Below are 20,101 nucleotides of genomic sequence, written 5' to 3'. Positions count from 1 at the left end.
AGAGAGTAATTATAAAAACCTCCCACAAACATCAAAACAAATCCATCGAAGAAGTGGAATCACAGACACACAGTGAAAGATCCCATTTGTTTATAAAACATCATGTATGCGTTAGGCCAGTGACGGGTCACTGCTAGCGCGTGGGCCGCATGAATGGCCCTCCAACTCAGTGGACCTCAAGATTGTTGTAACCAAGACGATAAGTAGTCCTGTGGCACCTTAGGGTATGTCTACACTACCCTCCTAATTCGAAAGAGGAGGGTAATGTAGGCATACCGCAATTGCAAATGAAGCCCGGGATTTGAATTTCCCGGGCTTCATTTGCATAAGCGGGGCTCCGCCATTTTTAAATCCCCGCTCGTTCGAACCCTCTTTCGAATTAGGAGGGTAGTGTAGACATACCCTTAGAGACTAACAAAAATACATATAGTATCATGAGCTTTCTTGGGCAAAACTCACTTCCTCAGATGAGCTTGGGTGCAGAAAGAAGAGGGCCTATCAAAATTATAACAGAAAAAGAAGGGAGAGGAAAAAATGTGCCTGTCAATACCTTTTTCTGTTTTAATTCTGATAGTCCCTATTGTTTTCACAGTTACACACTAACCCGGCTACACCCCTGAGACTTTGTAACCAAGATGGTCTTCCATGATAGAGTATTTTGCTTACTACGTCTGTGTACCTAGACTTTGCAGGGTGTGCTGATTGAACCGTAGCAGTGCTTTGATTGATGCAGAGAGAGCGCACAGCTCTCACAATTAATGCTGTGAACAATCTTTGAGCACCTCACTTCCCATGTCCTTGCTTTACATGTGGGTCACCTTAGCAATACAAATAGGAAAAAAATACTCATATAGAAACCAGAGGAATTTGGCAACCCTGCATGTGGGCAACGGTAAACAAAATGTCACACTGAACCCTGAGGTTGCCCACTACTGCTTTAGGCTCTGATCCAGCAAAGAGCTTAAGCATGATCTTAACCCTGCACAAGCAGGGAAGTGCTGATTTCAGGATCAGAGTGGTGCTTTAAAAATACCACTGCAGCTACCAGTAATGTTTTGTGCTCACAGACTGTGCAGCACTAAAGAAATGCGTTTTAAGTTATGGCTAGTCCACAGTTAAATGAATGGTGAAGAACCTGTGTTCAATAAGCCACAAATCTGATCCCACATTAAAATAAAAACAACAAAACAAAGCCTTGACTTTGGCTAGGGGTTTCGATTGGAAACTTGGAACTAATGAGCTCTGAAAACCACATTTGTTGTACCAAGACTTCACTAAAAATAACTGAGCCACAACACGCTTTGTTTATTTTTCCTGTCTCCAGATTAACAGCTTCCATCCTGAAGCCCTCTGTCCCCCGGCAGCAGACAGCAATGCTGTCCCTTCGTTGGCTGGCAGCAGGTGTCAATGTTCACTCTGATTGTTTCCCTGTTCCCCACATAGCGTACATCTCTTTTGTCAAATACTGGCATGGAATGAATGGACATCCTCTCTCCAGTAGGCCTCTGTATCTGTAAATGGAAACACTGCAACTGCTGCCAGCATCATCGTCTGAAAACTGGTTAAAATTGAAAACGAAAAAATCTGTTGGAAGAAAACTGAAGCAGAACATCCAACATACACTTGGTAAGAATCTTGTGTTCTCTGCATAGTTATCTGCTAAAGACATCTTTAGATACTCACTGTTTGACCCACACCATAAATGCAACATTATCCTTTGCCGCATAATGCTGATTTTTATTGTTCTGGAGCAGAGTCAAGCAGCTGTTACTCCATGGAGTTCCTCCCACCCCATGTGGTGTTGGAGCATATTACACTTTAGCATCTATTGACTTACCATCCAGGGGACAGAAACGCGTCACCTTCTCAGGCATCAGCTTTCCTTGCTTGTGTTGACAGTATACCTCTGCAATCTCCCGCCGACAGTGCTTGGATTTGGACCGAGACAGAGCTGAAATTGCCTCCTTGCCCGATATTTCACACTTTGGTGGCTGGTCATATCTTATTTCAGGGGAGCTATTCCCACTCTTTTTTAAATGGTGCTGCCTGGGAGACCTGTGAATCTCCTTCAAATTGCTGCTGCTGTTCTTTACTGCATGGTGGCTGAACTGAAGCACTTCATTGGAGTTCTTCCCCAGAAGGGAGTTCTCCTTCACCTTTTCTTCTTGCTCTAGTTTCTTTTTCAAGTGCTCCTTCTGCTTGCTAAGAGGCTTCTTCATCAACTCAGGCTGGTATTTTTGCCTCTGAGTCCTTGGAGCAAAGTTACTGTTATCAATATTTTCAAAGTCCTTGGGTACAGAGTTTTCATTATTGCTGTCTGTTCGCATTTTCTCTTTTGGCCGGTGGGAAAAATAACCATCCTACAAAAGGTGGGAAAGTTACATGAATGTTACTATACTTTTTAAATCATACTACATGAATTACAAGCAACGTCTACATTACAGAGCAAAGTCAATTAAAAAAAATAAAAAGAAAAAGTCATACACATTAAAATAGACCAAATAAATACACATTGCACTGTGATACCCACACTCAGATCCCATAAACTGGGCCAAAATGAGGCTCATGTTTGTAAGCACCAATTCCCAAGGGCCTGATTCCATTAAAGTCAGAATGAAAACTCTATTGACTTTAAAGAAATCAGAGTCAAGTCCGTGAGTGGTTTCAAATCAATTCAGTGGGACAACTTGCAAGAGTCAAGGCTCCAAAATCTGGAGCACTCATTAGTGATTTCCCCCTTGAGTAGCCCTACTGGCTTCATGGATACAAGCAGTGGTTTTCAGAGTATGGGTTACAACCCAGTACTGGATCATGAAATGCCAGGCACTAGGTCACTTTGCTGCAGGGTGACCAAGTGACTAGTGGGGGTTGCTAAGGCAGGCTTCCTGCCTGTCCTGGCACCACAGACTTCACTGCACCCCCAAATGTGGCCAGCAGTCGGTCCAGCTCCTAGGTGGGGGAGGGGGGGGTGGAGTTCCACAGGGCTCTATGTACTGCCCTCCCTGAGCAACTGCTCCATACTCAGATTGGCTGGTTCCCAGACTCAGACCTATTTCTGGCTGCTTCTGAGGCATAGTGTGGTCTGAGGTGCCAGGACAAGTGGGAAAAGCCAGCCTTAGAATCCCCACTGATCTACTGACTTTGAGTCGCTGGAGGTAAGCCCGTGCCCAACTTGGTGCCCCAATCTCCTGCCCCAGCCTTAAGTCCCTTTCTGCCCCCCAAACCCTTCATTCCTGGTCTCATGCCCCAGCCCACACTCTAGTCAAAAATATAATTATGTTGGTTCACAGGCATCAACAATTTTCTTCAACTGGGTCATGGGAAATAAAGTTTGAAAACCACTGGATTAAAGTACTACTCTACGTGAGTAAAGATGCTATAGTCCAGCCCCTCACATGTTCATATGATGCTAGATAGCAACTATAAAACTTTTCACTTTTAAAATTCTACTTAATCTGACAGTTGCTACTCACTCACAGTTGACACAGAAATGAAGCCAATAAGTAAAGATAATATATAAACAATAAGCAACGTGTAGGAGTGGAGTAAATGGTGGTCAATGGTACTCAAGTTTACACCCCTCTTCCCTACACAGGAATCTAGTTTATTTTCCAACAGCCTGATTAATTATATAGTTAAAAAAAACCACCTTAGTTAAGAATAGATTGTCTCTTGAATATTCCTCCTCCCCAAATGATCATATTATCATAGTTATATACATCAACAGTGCTATAACATAAAAAAAGTCTTATTCAGGAGAAGCAATCCACCCCAGAAAATATGTACACAGCCTAAAAGTGTAGGGCTGCACAGGACTTGAGAAGTATGCACTAAGACAAGACCAAGTATATCTAGACCACCTGTCAGGTATTTGTCCAATTTATTCTTCAAAATCTCCAATGATGGGGATTTCATAACCCCCTTGGAAGCCAGTTCCAGAACTTACTTACCTTTGTAGTTCTAGAGCTTTTCCTAATATTTAAATCTCCTTTACTGCAGATTAAACTCCTTGTCCTACCATCGGTGGACATGAAGAAAATTTGATCCCCGTCCTCTTTAAAACTGCCCTGAACACATTTGAAGACTATTCTCAGGCTCGCCTCACTGCTCTTTTCTCAAGATTAAACATTCGCACTGATAACTACTCTGACTATGGTCTTCCTACCAATTTACTTTACAATAATTTCATCTAGACCACATTATGAGAATGTCATGTGAGAGTGTGTCAAAAAGCCTTGCAGAAATCAAGATATAACCTGTGTGCTGTTTCCCCCCATCTGCTAGGTCGGTAAACCTAACAAAGAGGGAACTTAGGTTTGTTTGTCATGATTTGTTCTTGACAGATCTATTCCTTATAACCCTATTATCCTCTAGGTACATACACACTGATTGTTATATAATTTGTTCTAGTATCTTTCCGGATATCGAATTTGAGCTGACTGGTATATAATTCCCTGAATCGTCTTTGTTTTCCTTTTTAAAGGCAAATACTGTGTTTGCCCTTCTCCTGACCTTTAGGATCTTGCCCATCTGCCAGGAGTTGTTGCAGATAATTGCTAACAGGACTGAGATTGTTTCAGCTGTTTCCTTAAGTATCCTAAGATGAATTTCACCAGGCCACATATTCTTGTTCATTCCAGAACTTTGCTTGCTTTCTTTCCCCGTTGTTAATACTGTGTTGACTAAAAATATCACCCTTAACCTTTTTAGTGAAGACTCCAATACAATAGGCACTAGACACACTAGCTATTGATGCCATTGATTATTAACTTTCCTAATCAGGCACAGAAAATCTATTTGCTTCATAATCCCCTCCCCCACCCTGTTCCTATAAAAACTCATTTTTGCATGGCAACAATTGCCAATGAAGACTTCTAGGGTTACATTTTGTTGTTGTTGTCACACTTTTTTATGTGCCTGACAGCACTTGGTGAAATAAATGCAGGCATACCAAAACCAGCTTCAATGACATTTAAAGCTGATGGAATGGGCTTGGTGGTGTGGACTCACTGTTTAGAAAACTGACCTAATGCAACTAAGTTTGACCCAAACTCCTACTGTAAACCAGGCCTCAGCAGTAACCGGCTCCCCATCCAGTGTTCAGACCACACCTCCAGCACATATTTCAAAAAGAAAAAGCAGCAAACTGAGCAACACAAATGTAATAAATGTAAAGCTTATTAAGGTTGTAACAAAGACATCTCTATTGAACTGGCTTTGACAAACTGGCTATTATGTTATGTATTTGATAGTTGTCATGCTGCCTTTTGTAGTAGGGAGAGAGCCTAAGACATAAGCCCATGTCTTGGAAGCCTGGTATAAGACAGGATCCCCAAGGATAACAGGAACACACTGCCCCCTCCTAAAAGATAAGGTCAGGGTGACAGTACGTAATGGAGAAGTTTTCATTTAACCATCATAAACAAGATAACTTCAGGGGACAGTAACTAACTGTGTGAGAAGCGCAGTGCTAACTTGTTTTTACTAGGGTATGAAGAGGTATTTGAGAGGGACTATCTTTGTTCAGCCTAGAGGGGCAATGAAATGTCCCGCCACTGACTACTGGGTCCTTTGTCATGGGCATTCATGTCTTAGTATCTTCCTAGAGTCATCTAGGTGGTATTACCATGCTTCATCAAAAATAAAATTCGCTGGATGCCTTTGTACCTTAACGGGTCTTATGGTCATTGGGCAGTTCATTCAGAGTCTGCTTTGTCAATTATCTGGGACAGCACACAGGAAAAACAGACACATGCAGCCAAACTTGTGATCACACCTTTGTTCGTACCAATCACTGAGTATTTTGACTTTTACTGTTTTAATGTACTTATTGTAATGATCTTGCATTTATGTGTTTGATCAGTAGCTCAGGAACTCTAATTGTTCTACTGTTACATTATCTCTATGCTGTTGCTGGAATCCTTATTCATTCTTATGAAATAATTAAATACAATAACGTCCTCCATTTCCATTCGACCTTAGGCACATTTACAGCAAATTCCAATCAGGCACAAATATGCTAATTGCACTAACTGTTCTGTGATCTGGATTGTACTGTGTTGGGATCTGAATTAAAAAAAAAAATTTTTTTTTAAATGCCAATCACTATACCAAGTCTTACTAGAGGATTTGCCAGTGCTTCTAGTTTGGAATTCAAACAGCAGATACAGAAGGACTCGAGCAATGGCTACTTCATCTAGCTCCCTAGACAAAAGAGGCAGACTTATCAAACTAAAGCACAAAGACAGCTGCATGTATATTTTAACTTGTAATACTTAGTCAAATCAAGTTATCACCAGTGAGAATGAACAATGATTTGGATATTACACATTAGATTATATATTCAAAATATAGTGTGCTTGTTGCATGTCTGAAATGAGGCAAATGGCAGGTTCTGGTACAAGTGAAAATGAGGGATGTAAGCAGGTACTCAACCACTCTACTCACATTCCCCTTGCCCCACGCTTAATGTGGTGCAGAAGGGGAGATCCTGGGACTGGCAAGAATCAAGGACGAGCCAGCTGCTCTGGGGGTGGGTCAGCCACAGCTCCGCTCTCTGCCCGTCCTATGCGCCGGGCTGACACTGCTCTCCCTGGGGCCTCCCTCACACAAGGCAGGTGGGGAAGCGGCCAGGGCTGCCCAGCACTGGATCAAAAACTGAGGACCAAAGCCCAGGCGGGCAGAGCGCATCGGCCAGGCAAGCTCAGCGCTCCCAGGCTGCGCTTGGGGAGATGCAGACTAGCTGAGCGGCATGTCTCCGCAGGTTGGTCTCCCTTGGTGAGATGGGCCAATTCCGCTGGCAGCACTGTATAGAAACCTGGGCTGGGCTGGTGGTGCTCAGGGCTCAGTGTGGGCTGGGCAGTGGGGGCAGCACCTCTGGCTGGGCTGGGTGCTTGGGGAGCCCAGCCGCGACCCACAGGCACCTGGGAGGAGGCTCTGGTAGCTGAACTTGTGTGGCAGGGCTCGCTGCTCGGCTGGAGTGAGCCCAGGCTGGGCGCTAAGCGCTGTGCACCGGCTGCAGCATCCCACTGGGCTGGCGGGCAGAGACCAGAGCTCGCCCATCGCCAGGGCTTTGTCCCAGATGGGTGCTGTGTGGCTCTGCCCAGGCTCACTGAAACTCAAAGGGGCAGAGCAGGATCAGGGGTTGAGGGCCAAGTGGGACTCATGCAGCGTGAGCACAACTAGGGTTGCGGCCTGGCCTCCACTCTCCACCCATCTGGGCTCTGACCGTCTGCTGCACAACTCACGTCTAGTGCACAGCCCCACCAGGGGGGAACCCTCACCCCAAAATAGCTTCGGCTTCGCTCCGGCGAGGCTGGGGATGTGAATAGGCAGGTCAAGCGCCCCTCTGCCAACCTAGCACTGCCTTCCCAGAACCCAGCCAGCCCGCCCAAGGTTGCTGCCCAGCTTCCTCTCCCGACTCCGGGATGTACGCAGTAAGCAGGCACTTTCTGAGGTTCCCCCCAGCTGCCAGGGTCAGGCCTGGGAAGGCAGGCGAGGGGTAGTTAAATGAGATGTGTTGGGAAGCCGTGTCCCAAATCAAACTCACCAACTGGCTGCCCCTTGCCAGGCTTGCCCAGCGCGTTTCACTATCCTCGGGGCTGGCTGAACCCAGCGCAAATGAGGACTGAGCCAGCTCAGGTTGTGTCGGGTCCAGGAGCTACCCCCGCTGGGGCTCTGCAGTTTAAATGTAGTAGGAGCCAGGCTGCCTGCATGCCCGGTTCTTACTACATTTAAACTGCAGAGCCACAGTGAGGAATAAGCTCCCGGACACTTCCAACCCTATCAACTAATTGTGTAATCAATAGAAATTCTATCGATTACACGATTAGCTGATTACTCGCTTCTTAATATCCCTAGTGAGAATACAGAGAAGGCACTTGTGGTTACAACACAATTAAGTACTTTAATAAGGTAGATGTGATATGGAGGAGACAGTGTTACTTCTAGGCACAGGCAAGACTTATTACAGGCCACTTCCTTAATACAGCAGACTTATAGGTGGTCTAAATGGGGAACTATCAATTGAGGCTGTTCTAAATTATACAGAAGGCCAGCCCAGGCCAGCCTCCATAAGGCACAGGAATTTAAAAAATAGGCTTTGCCCTCACTTCTCAGCAGTGCCACATATTGTTCAGGCAGCGCAGAAGAGCTAGGCTTCTTAGTTCCATTTCACAAATACGTGAAGTGAATTTTAGGAAAATTAAATTACTTGCTCATGATCACATGAACCTGCACTGGAGCTAGAGAAAGATGACCCATGACACTATTCGTTACCCACACAACCATCCCCCCATTCTGAAAGGGCTACCTAAAACTCTTCAAAAAACATTAATTCCTAAGCTAATGTTGTGGGAAATACCCAGTTGACAGAACTGGTTGCACACATCTGTGAAAGTAAACAGTGGGATTTTCATCACTCATTACCTCATGGTTTCATCCCTTAACAATACAACAAACACACAATACTAATTATTCCAGCAAAGTGAATCCTTGCCATCCTTCTCCTCCCCACCACGCACACCAATTTATTCTCTATATGTAGCTCTTAAACTTTAGGAGTTAAGAATGAACACTACAGGGGAGAATGTGAAAGATCAAACAAGGACTTTATTTGTTGAGTTTCAACAATATCAATGTGCAGAAGGTAAACCTACAGGGACTCCACTTTACAACAATCAAAAGTATCCCTGAGGTAAGTTTTCATTTTAAATACACTTTAAAGTACTTTTTGTCTATAATTGGAACATTCCATCATTCAACACTTAGGGCCAAAATACCTAGTTGCAATGATGGGAAAAAAATCTGTCTTTTTCATTAAAGTCTTTCAAAAGTCTCCCACGGCAACTCCAGGGTAAGGTATTTCTGTGTATCTTGGCAACATCCCATCTTACAGCTTGATTGTTTCAAAATGATTGTCTCTAAATTAATAAAAAACACAACTGAACACTCTTCATTAAAAAGCCCTAATTTGCACTGCAATAGAAAGTTTGTAAGGAAGAAAGGATGAGAGATGGGATCACCAATCCCATTTGTCTTTGGGGATTTTTCTGTGTGGCAATACTTTTCTTGAAGATTACAAATGGGCCTAAACCAACCCCCTGGGGCTATGTCTTCACTACGACTTTTCTTGGCAAAAAATATGCTAATGATGGACTCATTTGCATAAATTGCAATCTCATTTGCATGTTTTCTGCCAATCCATTTTTGTGCTGGGATTTTTGCGCAAAAACAAGCAGTGTGGATGTTTCCTTTTTGCGCAAAAACCCCCTTTGCTGAAAGATCCTTATACCCCTAAAAAGGACGTAGCCTAGATGAATACCCTTCTACCGTCCTTACACTAGATAAAAGTATTTCTGTTTTTTAATTTTGCAACTATCCCATGATCTACAAAGGACTGAATTCTAAGTTAAGTCCTGGAGATCCATGGGTTTTCATAGTGTTTGGATCAGAAGCTAAACTTTGTAGCGTGGGTCCATCTGTAATTTAAGTACAGATTTGAGCGGTATCACAAATACAATTCCGAGGACCAAGCCCTCAGCTGGTGTAAATCAGCAGAGTTCCGCTGATCTTAAAAGAGCTGTGTTGATTTAAACCAACTCAGTTTCCAGCCCTAAGAGCTCTCTCTCAGCTATTGGCTGTTTCACACAGATACTGCCGGTAGTCAAGTGTGATGAAACCTCAAGAGAAAAAGGAAGGCAAACAGAAGATTTACTCTTGTATCTTTCACTTCTTTAACTATTTTCCCCCAAGGTGCTCTCCCTCTAAAGAGAAATTTGCCTTATATGCATCAAGACAGACATAAAAACTAAGGTTTGCATTAACTCTTTTCAGCAAGGGCTAACAAGAAATACACTGTACAATACAGGAATCTGTGTCTGCAGAAATATAAATTCCTGAGGGGCAAAGACTCTAACTAAAGCAAAAGAATCTATAAATAAATAACAAAAATTAAAAGTGCTAAATGAAAGCTTGAAATGTGGGAAAATAAAATGATGCATGACAGATGTAAAACAGTGGGCATGATCCTCCAAATTTCAGCCCAGCCTTCACTTCCCTTCAAACCTGTGCAATTTGAATGTAAAATGCCCTTTCAGGATTATCTCCACTCAATCCTGTAGTCCCTACTAAGACACAACTATCATAGAAGCCACTAGTGATTTGGGCTGCCTAATAGCTGCAGGCTCAAACCCATACATGATGGTAGCACTTCATCAAGTTGACAGGCAGCAGAAAATCAGGCTCTGTAGCTGAACAGTAAGGCTTCAAACAACTATTGACTATAAATTATATGTTACTGGTATATATTATATGTCACTGGTATATATGTTAAAGTATACTGTAAATGAATGCAATGCAACCTGGTCTTAAGCCTTCTGTACAAAGACAGGTTTTACATAGTCTAATATTATATATGTTATGGGCTAACTACACACTTTATTTCCCAGGGATTTCTATGATTTTTCACAAACACAAAAAGTCATCCCAGAGAACCATCATCTCAAAACCAGTCGTTTCCCATTCAGATGATACCACAGTGTATGTTTTAATGGGCTCTCTGTTTGAAAATTCATTTTTTTCATCTCTTGCTGCCTGTTGGCAGCTCCTTCTTTGTCTCTCTTTGCAAGTGCAAATCAACTGAAACACACACTAGAGTATAGGGATATAAGAGTGCAATTGTATAAACGGACAACTGATCGGGTGACCAAACAGTTACACGCCATCTCCAAGTCCAGATTCTGGGGAGCTGGGTGCTGCCCCATGCTGCTGCCTCTTTATTGGAGGCAGCAGCACAGAGCAGCAGGTGCGAACAGATACACATGGGGAGCTCATTTAAAAGCAGGTTCTCTGTGTGTATCAGCTCCCAGGAAGCCAGTTGCCACCCTGCGCTGCTGACTCTGTAGGAGAATTTGCAGCACAGGGCTTTAGCCAACTCCCTATGAGTGGGAGCTGTAAGTACACTGGCTGGTAGCTTCACTCCAAGGGAGCCAGCATGTGACCGCTAAAATGTTTAGCAGCTAGACAGTTACAATAATAATAATTTTTTAACATCCCTACTAGATGGAGAGTTATCCCAGAGGCTTTAAGACACATTATAAATAGAAAGAGCACTACTAATGTTAACTATACAGGACCCAAACTGAAGGAGAGAGTGGGATTCCTTATTACTGAGAGCAAAAGGTGCAATTCTTTGTTGTTACAGAGACCTAATCACATGCAAAAATAATTTTATGAGAGAGGCTCTAATTTGAGCATTGAAAGTAGAATAAGTTTCTCTTCATCATACACCTTGGGAAGCTGTATTCAACTCTCACTCTCTGGTCGTTGGCCCCTTCAATCTTCTTGCACCATTCCAAACCCGATACATGGAGAAACTCATCTTCTTTTTCTTTCTCCATTAATATTATTTGTTGAAAATGTAATGCACATGCGTGTACGTGCACACATAGTAAATTAAGCCTTGTATGGAAAATGTCAACCTATAAACTCTGTAGCCTTTATATTCTATTTAAAACATTAATTTCTTTATGTGATTCCAAACATACCCTTCTTGCAATTACATCTTCCTTCTGGTGATGAATGTAACACCCGGGGCCAGGCAGGTGCTAACATTTGTGGCTTAGTAGACACAGGGCCTCATCTTGCTCCCAAGTAAGTCAATGGAAAATTTGACATTAATCTACAGAAAAGCAAAATCAGGCCCAAAGTATCTCATTTATACTTTAAAAACATTGCAAGTAAGATCTATCGATGGTGTCCTTTTATTAAGATGTTTTTGTAACAATTTTTCGCTCCACTCCAAGTTATATGAATACCATGGTCCAGAACCCCAGATTGCATAAATCAAAACTGAAGCTAGTGGAGCTATACAGATTTATAATTGAAGAGCTGACCCGATATTTCCCCCATTGTACACTATCCTCTTTAGCTGACAATGTATGTAATTTAGGCAATTAAAAATGTTTCATGAGCTTGCAATTTTGTGCAAATGCAACATCACTAAATGGCTCCTTTTATAGACTTCAGCAGGTAAATTAAAGAATATCCTAATAATTTTACCAAAGCCCATAATAGGAGCCGTTTTTAATCTCAGCAAGGTGCACATTTTTTGTGCAGTGCATTTTTTCCACACAATAAGAACACACTACTCTGACAGGAAAAATAAGTTTCTTGACGCTGTTTCCTGTATCAGGAAAGTCCTATAAATACTGCAAAGATGCACAGTCTGTATTCAATCAAATCCTGAATGGCAATTGTTCATGGTCTGTTTCTGTTTCTGTGACATGATTGATTTTCCCTGCAGCACGTGCAAATTTGCTGTCATTTTACACTGACAGCACATTCTTGTGAACTGTCTCCTGGTAAAATGTGGAACTGCAAAAAACAAAGAGAAAAACAAAATAAATCCAAAACGTTACCTCTCCCACCACAAACAACTACCTACTGCTCAAGCCATACTTATATTACAGCACTGACTACAGGACCTAGAAGTAAAGTGAAGCTCTCTGCTATGGAGAACTGGCATTTTTCTATTCACACGGTAAAACATATGCCAGCAGTTGCTGATCATATAGCTGAACATATGTAACTACTGTGAAGTCATGCAGGACAGCACATGTCTATGAGATAAAATGGAAGCCCAGAGCTCCAATCATGATGCTTGCCACTTTCGTCCCAATGACTGTTACAGCCAAGTTGTTAACTCAGGACAGATGTATAGTTCACATGCTGCTACCAGCTATGGGAAGCACTAGCCTGCTCTAAAACGTATTAAATGCTACCAAAGAACTGGTCTGTTCATAAAGGTGATAAAATAAAAACTATTATCCTCCATCTGAGGAGCATTTAAACTGAACTGCAAGCTTCTTCTCTACTTAATATTAATTATATCTTTGACACACATTATTTGGTAAAACCAGTAATTATTCAATTATACCTTTCTATTGCCAGAAAAGACAGAGGATAACATCTCTGCAAACAGGAAAAGCTTCTGCATTAAATCTGTTTTGTTCTCTGACCTTTGAGCAGACTGTTTCGATCAAAACCTCTCTCGTGTACGAACTGCAGCAGTTTATGTATAGCTTTTCTGTTTTAAGAGCAAAAATTATTAACATTCTCAAAGCCACATGGCTCTAATGGGGCTCTCGATTTGAAAAACCCTTCCTTCCCCCCTCTGAAACATCCTGCTTTGATGCTAGAGTTGTGGAAAGTTCCTTATTTCCAATCAGATTATCCAAATCACTGTGAATGGCAACTGCAAGAGTAGCAAATGTTATTCTGAAGGCATTTTCCTAGTGGCTATTTGGTCTCAATGCAGAACTGCTTCCATGTTGTGGCCTGGTAACTTGAAGACCAACTAACACACCAGTATGTTAGCAAAAACACTAAAGCCTGGTTATCGCCACTTTTCAGGGCTTCTACCTTCTCACATTTATGACACTCGAAAAAGAACCAGGCATGATCCGATCAATGCCATCAAAATACAAGGCAGCTCTCAAGACTCCATTGTCTGTACTAGCTTCAGTAACTACAAGACATGGTGACAACTACTGCAATATTTCCAAGTGAACCTAACTTGATGAATCTCTAAATATCAGTTTAGTATCTCAGCTGCCCTCATTATCCCGTCCATTTGATATGCACATAATGGATTACTTTAGCCCAGGATTATCATATCTGCAAACCTGATAATGTCAGGTCAGATATAAAATTCTCCTTGCACTGAGAAACTTGCTATCTCTTCACACTCCATATTCTGCAGGTGTGATTGCCGAACAAAGACCATCAAAAACACAGAGAAGCGCTGGTGGCCCTTTCTGAGCAAGATCATCTCTAGAGATGCAACGTGATTCCATGACCCTTCATAATACACACATGGCCAAGGACAAGAAAGGCACTGTCTGTTTCAGCATGGAGTAAAACCCAAAAGATACTTGTTGAGCGATACCTTTCAGGCAATCTCGGCCTCCTGCTGTTATGATATATAGAAAAGGCTGATGATCATCATGATAATGAGATACTAATAAATGAAAAACAAAATGACAAGAAGTCACAACTTCAATGTAAGAACATAAGAATAGACATGTTCGTACCAAAGTTCCATCTAGCCCAGTATCCAGTCTTCCAACAGTGGCCAATACCTTGTGCTCCAGAGAGAATGAACAAAAGCCCCATAATTGGGATTTTGTTTTCTAATATGCATTTGTAGAGGGGTGGTTACCCTGCTCCAGGCATGAAAAGGGTTAAAAGAGCCCTGGGAGAAGGATGTAGCTAGAAGGCCAGTCAGAGCCCAGGAGGGCTGTATAAAGGAGATGGCTGGCCAGCCTCAACACATTCTCACTTCAGCCTGGAGGAAGAAGGGTGTGGCTGCCTGCTAGCCAGGGTTTCATAATCAGAGCAGTGCTGGGGAAAGGCAAGGTTAGCCAGGGGAGTTCCAGCCTGAAAAGTTCCAGGCAGAGGCCCAGTGACAGGAGCCTAAGGAATACTAGGGCTACAGGGAGGTGACCAGGGTAGGCAAAGGCAGCAGGTCCACACGCCATTGCCTGTGATGAGTGGTCATGTCAGGCTGCATTTAGCCCTGAGGTAAAGGGCTAGATGATGACTGGAAGTTGGGTCACTGAGGCAAGATGGGTATAGGGACTTGGGGGAGGTTCCTACAGTATGGGAGCACTGCATTGGGGCAGTACCCAGAGGGAAGAGCACCACAGTCTGGGAGAGACGTTGGTCCTGATGCAAGGTGGCAGAACCAATTAGCAGGCGTCACACTGACCAGAAGAGAGCACTCCAGGACTGAATTTAGTTAATTCACAAGTAACCAGTAGGAGGCACTGTGCTGGTGAGTCGCACCATGTTATAGCATTAGTTTGCATTTATCAACATTAAAATTAATTTGCCATTTTGTTGCCCAGTCACCTAGTTTTGTGAGATCCTTTTATAACTCTTCACAATCTGCTTTGGACTTAACTATCTTGAGCAGTTTTGTATCATCTGCAATTTTTTCCACCTCACTGTTTACCCCTTTCTCCAGATCATTTCTGAATAAGTTGAATAGGACTGGTCCCAAGACAGACCTGTCATTTTAAACAGTTATCAATCCATGAGAGGACCTTCCCTCTTATCCCATGAAATCTTACTTTGCTTAAGAGCCTTTGGTGAGGGACACTGTCAAAGGCTTTCTGGAAATCTAAGTACACTTTATACACAGGATCCCACTTGCCCACAAGCTTACTGACCCCTCCCTCAAAGAATTCTAGTGGACTAATAAGGTATGATTTCCTTTATAGAAACCATGTTGACTTTTGCCCAACAAATTATGTTCATCTATATGTCTGACAATTCTGTTCTTTATGATAGTTCTGACCAATTTGCCCAGTACTGAAGTTAGATTTACTGGTCTATAACTGCCAGGATCACCTCTAACACCCTTTTAAAAGACTGGCATCAAATTAGCTATCTTCCTGCCATTTGGTACAGAAGATCATTTAAAGGATAGGTTATAAACCACAGTTAGTAGATCTGCAATTTCACATTTGAGTTTTTTCAGAACCCTTGGGTCAAAGCCATATGGTCTGTGTGACTTATTACTGTTTAATTTATCAATTTGTTCACAAACCTCCTCCAATGACACCTCAATCTGGGACAATTTCTCAGATTTGTCATCTAAAAATAATAGCTCAGATTTGGGAATCTGTCTAAGATCCTCAGCTATGAAAACCAATGCAAAGAATTCATTTAGATTCTTCACAATGACTTTATCTTCCTTGAATGCTCTTTTAGCACCATTTTCGTCCAGTTGCCTCACTGGTTGTTTAGCAGGCTGCCTGCTTCTGATGTACAGGCAGTCCCCGAGTTACGCGGATCCGACTTATGTCGGATCCGCAGTTACGAACAGGGCTTTTCTCGCCCCGGAGGACGCCCAGATCCGCCACGGTCCACCGCCCCCATCCTCCGGGGCGAGAAAAGCTGCTCCCCGTCTCCCTGGTCTGCAGGGAGATGGGGAGCAAAACCTTGGAGCACACCCGCAGTGGGACTGCCCGAGCGTGCTACAGCTGTCCCCCTGCGGGCGTGCTCCGCGGCTTTGCTCCCCGTCTCCCGACCAGCAGACCAGGGAGACGGGGAGCAAAGCTGCGGAGCATGCCCGCAGCGGGACAGTCCAAGCGCGCCCGGACTGTCCCGCTGCGGCCGTGCTCCAAGGCTTTGCTCCCCGTCTCCCTGCAGACCAGGGAGACGGGGAGCACGCCCGCAGGGGGACAGCCCAAGTGCGCCTGAGCTGTCCCGCTGAGGACGTGCTCCAAGGCTTTGCTCCCCGTCTCCCTGGTCTGACCAGCACACCAGGGAGATGGGGAGCAAAGCCTCGGAGCACGCCAGCAGTGGGACAGCTGTGGCGCGCCTGGACTGTCCTGCTGCCCGCATGCTCTGCGGCTTTGCTCCGCGTCTCCCAGGTCAGCAGACCAGGGAGACGGAGCAAAGCCGTGGAGGACTTGGGTGGTCCCGCAACCCCCGTCTCCCTGGTCTGCTGGGAGGGGGTGCAGCTAGTGCACCCCTCCCCCAGCAGACCAGGCTTTTCTTGCCTACTCCTGGGGCAGAGCAGCTGGGGGCTGCCGGGTTGGTCCCACAGCACCACTCCGGACCAACCTGGCAGCACCCCAGCTGCTCTGCCCCAGGCATCCTGATTCAGCCGCTGCTGGTCAGTTTCAGCAGCGGCTGAATCAGGATGCCTGGGGCAGAGCAGCTGGGGTGCTGCTGGGTTGCTCCAGTAGCGCTGAGGAGCGGCCGCGCTACTGGAGCAACCCAGCAGCACCCCAGCTGCGCTACCCCAGGCGTCCCCAAGTCAGCCGCTGCTGAAACTGACCAGGGGCTGACTACAGGAAGCCCGAGGCAGAGTTGCTCTGCCCCAGGCTTCCTGGAATCAGCCGCTGATCAGTTTCAGGAGCAGCTGACTTGGGGACGCCTGGGTTTCTTAAGTTGAATCTGTATGTAAGTCAGAACTGGCGTCCAGATTCAGCCGCAGTTCAAACTGATCAGTTTCAGCAGCGGCTGACACCAGTTCCAACTTACATACAGATTCAACTTAAGAACAAACCTACAGTCCCTGTCTTGTACGTAACCCGGGGACTGCCTGTACTTAAAAAAAGTTTTTGGTATTACTTTTTGAGGTTTTGGCTAGCCGTTCTTCAAATTCCTTTTTGAACCTCCTACCGTATTTTCCGGTGTATAAGGCTACTGGGCGTATAAGACGACCCCCTAACTTTTTAGTTAAATTAGTTCGTCTTATACCCCAGCGCCCCTCCACCTCCCCGGCTTTGCTCCCGGTGTCCCTGGTCTGCTGGAGACGGTCCCCAGCAGACCAGAGGCACCGGGAGCAAAGACGCAGCAGCGGCGGGGTCCCGCGCCTCTGAAGCTTTGCCAGAGCAAAGCCTCAGAAGCGTGGCACCCCGCCGCCGCTTCGGCTTTGCTCCCGGTGCCTCTGGTCTGCTGGGGACCATCTCCAGCAGACCAGGGACACCGGGAGCAAAGCCTCTGAGGACGCCCCGGCAGCGGGACAGCCCCGGTGTGCCTGGGTTGCCCCGCCGCCGGAGCCCCTCCGCGGCTTTGCAAAGCCTCGGGGGAAGCCAGTGGCAGGGCAGCCCAGGCGCGCCTGGGATGCCCCGCCGCCTGTATACCCGGCGTATAAGACGACCCCCGATTTTTGGGGGATGTTTTTTAGCATCAAAAGTCATCTTATACGCTGGAAAATACGGTAATTGTACTTTTACGTATCATTTTACAGAGTTTATGCTCCTTTCCATTTTCCTCATTAGGATTTAATGTCCACTTTCCTGACTAGAATTTAACTTTCACTTTTTAAACAATGCCATTTTATTTCTCACTGCTTCTTTTACTTGCTTACATTTACTTGGTGGCACTTTTTGGTTCTCTTACTGTGGTTTTTTTTAATTTGGTGTATACATTTAAAGTTGAGCCTCCACTTATGGTGTCTTTGAAAAGTTTCCATGCAGCTTTCAGGGATTTAATATTTGGCACTGAACCTTTTAATTTCTGTTTGACTCACCTCTTCATTTTTGTGTAGTTTCCCTTTGTGAAATTATATGCCACAGTGTTGGGCTGCAGTGGTGTTTTTCCAAGTGATGTTAAATGTAATTATATTATGGTCACTATTTCCAAGTAGTCCAGCTATATTCACTTCTTGGATCAGATACTGAGCTCCAGTTAGGACTGAATCAAGAATTGCCTCTCCTCTTGAAGGTTCCAGAACCAGCTGCACCAAGAAACAGTCATTTAAGGTGTCAAGAAACTTTATCTCTTCATCCCATCCTGTAGTGACTTGTACCCAGTCAATAAAGGGGACAATTGAAATCCCCCATTATTATTTTTTATTTTCATAGCCTCTCCAAGGGTATGTCTACACTGCCACCCTAGTTCGAACTAGGGTGGCTAATGTAATCATTCAAACTTGAGTGGCTAATGTAATCATTCAAACTTGCAAATGAAACCCAGGATTAAAATATCCCGGGCTTTATTTGCATGTTCCCGGGCGCCGCCATTTTTTAATGGACTCCCGTTTTAATGGACTCCCGGACTACCGTTACTCCTCATTGCAGGATGCCAAAAAATGATTGCAGGATGCCAAAAAACTCCTCATTGCAGGAGGAGTAATGGTAGTCCGAATTAGGGGTTTTAGATCGAACTACCTAGCCTGTGCCGCGTGTAGCCGCGGGCAGGGAGTCAGAACTACCGGGCATTAAAGAATGGCGGCGCCTGGGAACATGCAAATAAAGCCTAGGATATTTTAATCCCGGGCTTCATTTGCAAGTTTGAATGATTACATTAGCCACCTAGTTCGAACTAGGGTGGCAGTGTAGACATACCCTAATCTCCCTTCGCATTTCACAGCCACTATCACTATCCTGGTCACGTTGGTAATGTATCCTTTTTACTATATTCATAATATTAGAGCATGGGATCACTATTCATAAAAGTAACAGAGAGAAATAATACTCCAGATCACTTTCCTTCCTTCTTGTTCAAATAAAGAACTCCTTTATCTTTAGTGATCTAACCTGTCAGCTAGAACACTGAGGGCTGACACTCTGTACTGATTCTTTTGTATACAGGTGTGATGCCTGAAGCTTCTAGAGACCTGCTAGAGTCCACGGAAGCTAAGTGTAATGGATATGAATTATCTCCTGCGTTGGTTGTAATCATTTTTTGGCATCCATCAAAAAGTCATCACATATGCTCAGGAAGAAAAAAGGGGGGAAAAGCACTAAATGAAGGAGGAGATCTCATACTATTTAGGGTTGGATGCTGCCAGTAGAAAATCCACCCCAGATACAGCAGGCTTCGTATTTTCCCATGTCCTATGACATGCAAACATTTTAAATTACAAAACAAAACTTTTTTCAGGCCTGTATTGCATGAAAAAGGTGGCAAATATTCTGCAGTTCAATCAAAATGAACAAATTATTAATTTTAGTGGAAGAAACAGTTCACATGCCATAAGACCCTTGGAAAACTAGCATTTCTGGCATATTTGGACAAGAGCACAGCCAAAGGTAGCAGATGGAGAAAAGACAGCAGATGTTAATACAGTTTGCCTTTTCCATATGCTTTTCTGTTTGGCTGTAATAAGTAAATTGTACTTCAATAACTGTCAGTAGCTTAAACCTCTGAGGTTTGTGACAGCCACTGAGAAATACACAAAGAAACATATTCTTGTGTCTCACATAAAAGAAGGCGAAAAATATAAATACACAGAATTTGAACCTGAAAGTTGGTAAAGATGAAAGATGCACAAATCCATGGTGTCAAAAACAGTCTTTTCTGCTGTGTATAAAGAATACAATTTGGGTGTTAATAGGCGATTTTCACATTTAGAAAAGTCTTCCAGCAAAGTATTTTAATGGAAAAACAGCTTTTAGAAAATGAAATGTTTTGACAAAAGTAGTCACCATTGTAGAAATTTTGGGGGGTTTTGGTGATTATTTAGTGATTATTTTTTTAAATGGTAATGGAAACTTATCAAAAGCAAAAGGTTACATTTTCATATTTTGTAGTTCATGACATTTTTTGTAATAAAGAAAACACTGGCCCATTTTGA

General features: G+C 43.8%; 1 protein-coding gene across 1 annotated transcript in view; it reads right to left on the bottom strand.

The window, feature by feature from the left end:
* Positions 1-20,101, bottom strand: part of XYLT1 (xylosyltransferase 1) — a 400,682-nt gene that overhangs the window by 177,252 nt on the left and 203,329 nt on the right. Inside the window, exon 3 of the mRNA XM_075899380.1 lies at positions 1,838-2,360. Within this exon, the coding sequence (XP_075755495.1) occupies positions 1,838-2,360 (523 nt within the window). The remainder of the gene's footprint in view (positions 1-1,837; positions 2,361-20,101) is intronic.

Source organism: Pelodiscus sinensis, chromosome 16 (assembly GCF_049634645.1).
Source record: "Pelodiscus sinensis isolate JC-2024 chromosome 16, ASM4963464v1, whole genome shotgun sequence".
Classification (NCBI taxonomy): Eukaryota; Metazoa; Chordata; order Testudines; family Trionychidae; genus Pelodiscus; species Pelodiscus sinensis.
This window is presented reverse-complemented; position numbering and strand designations above follow the sequence as displayed.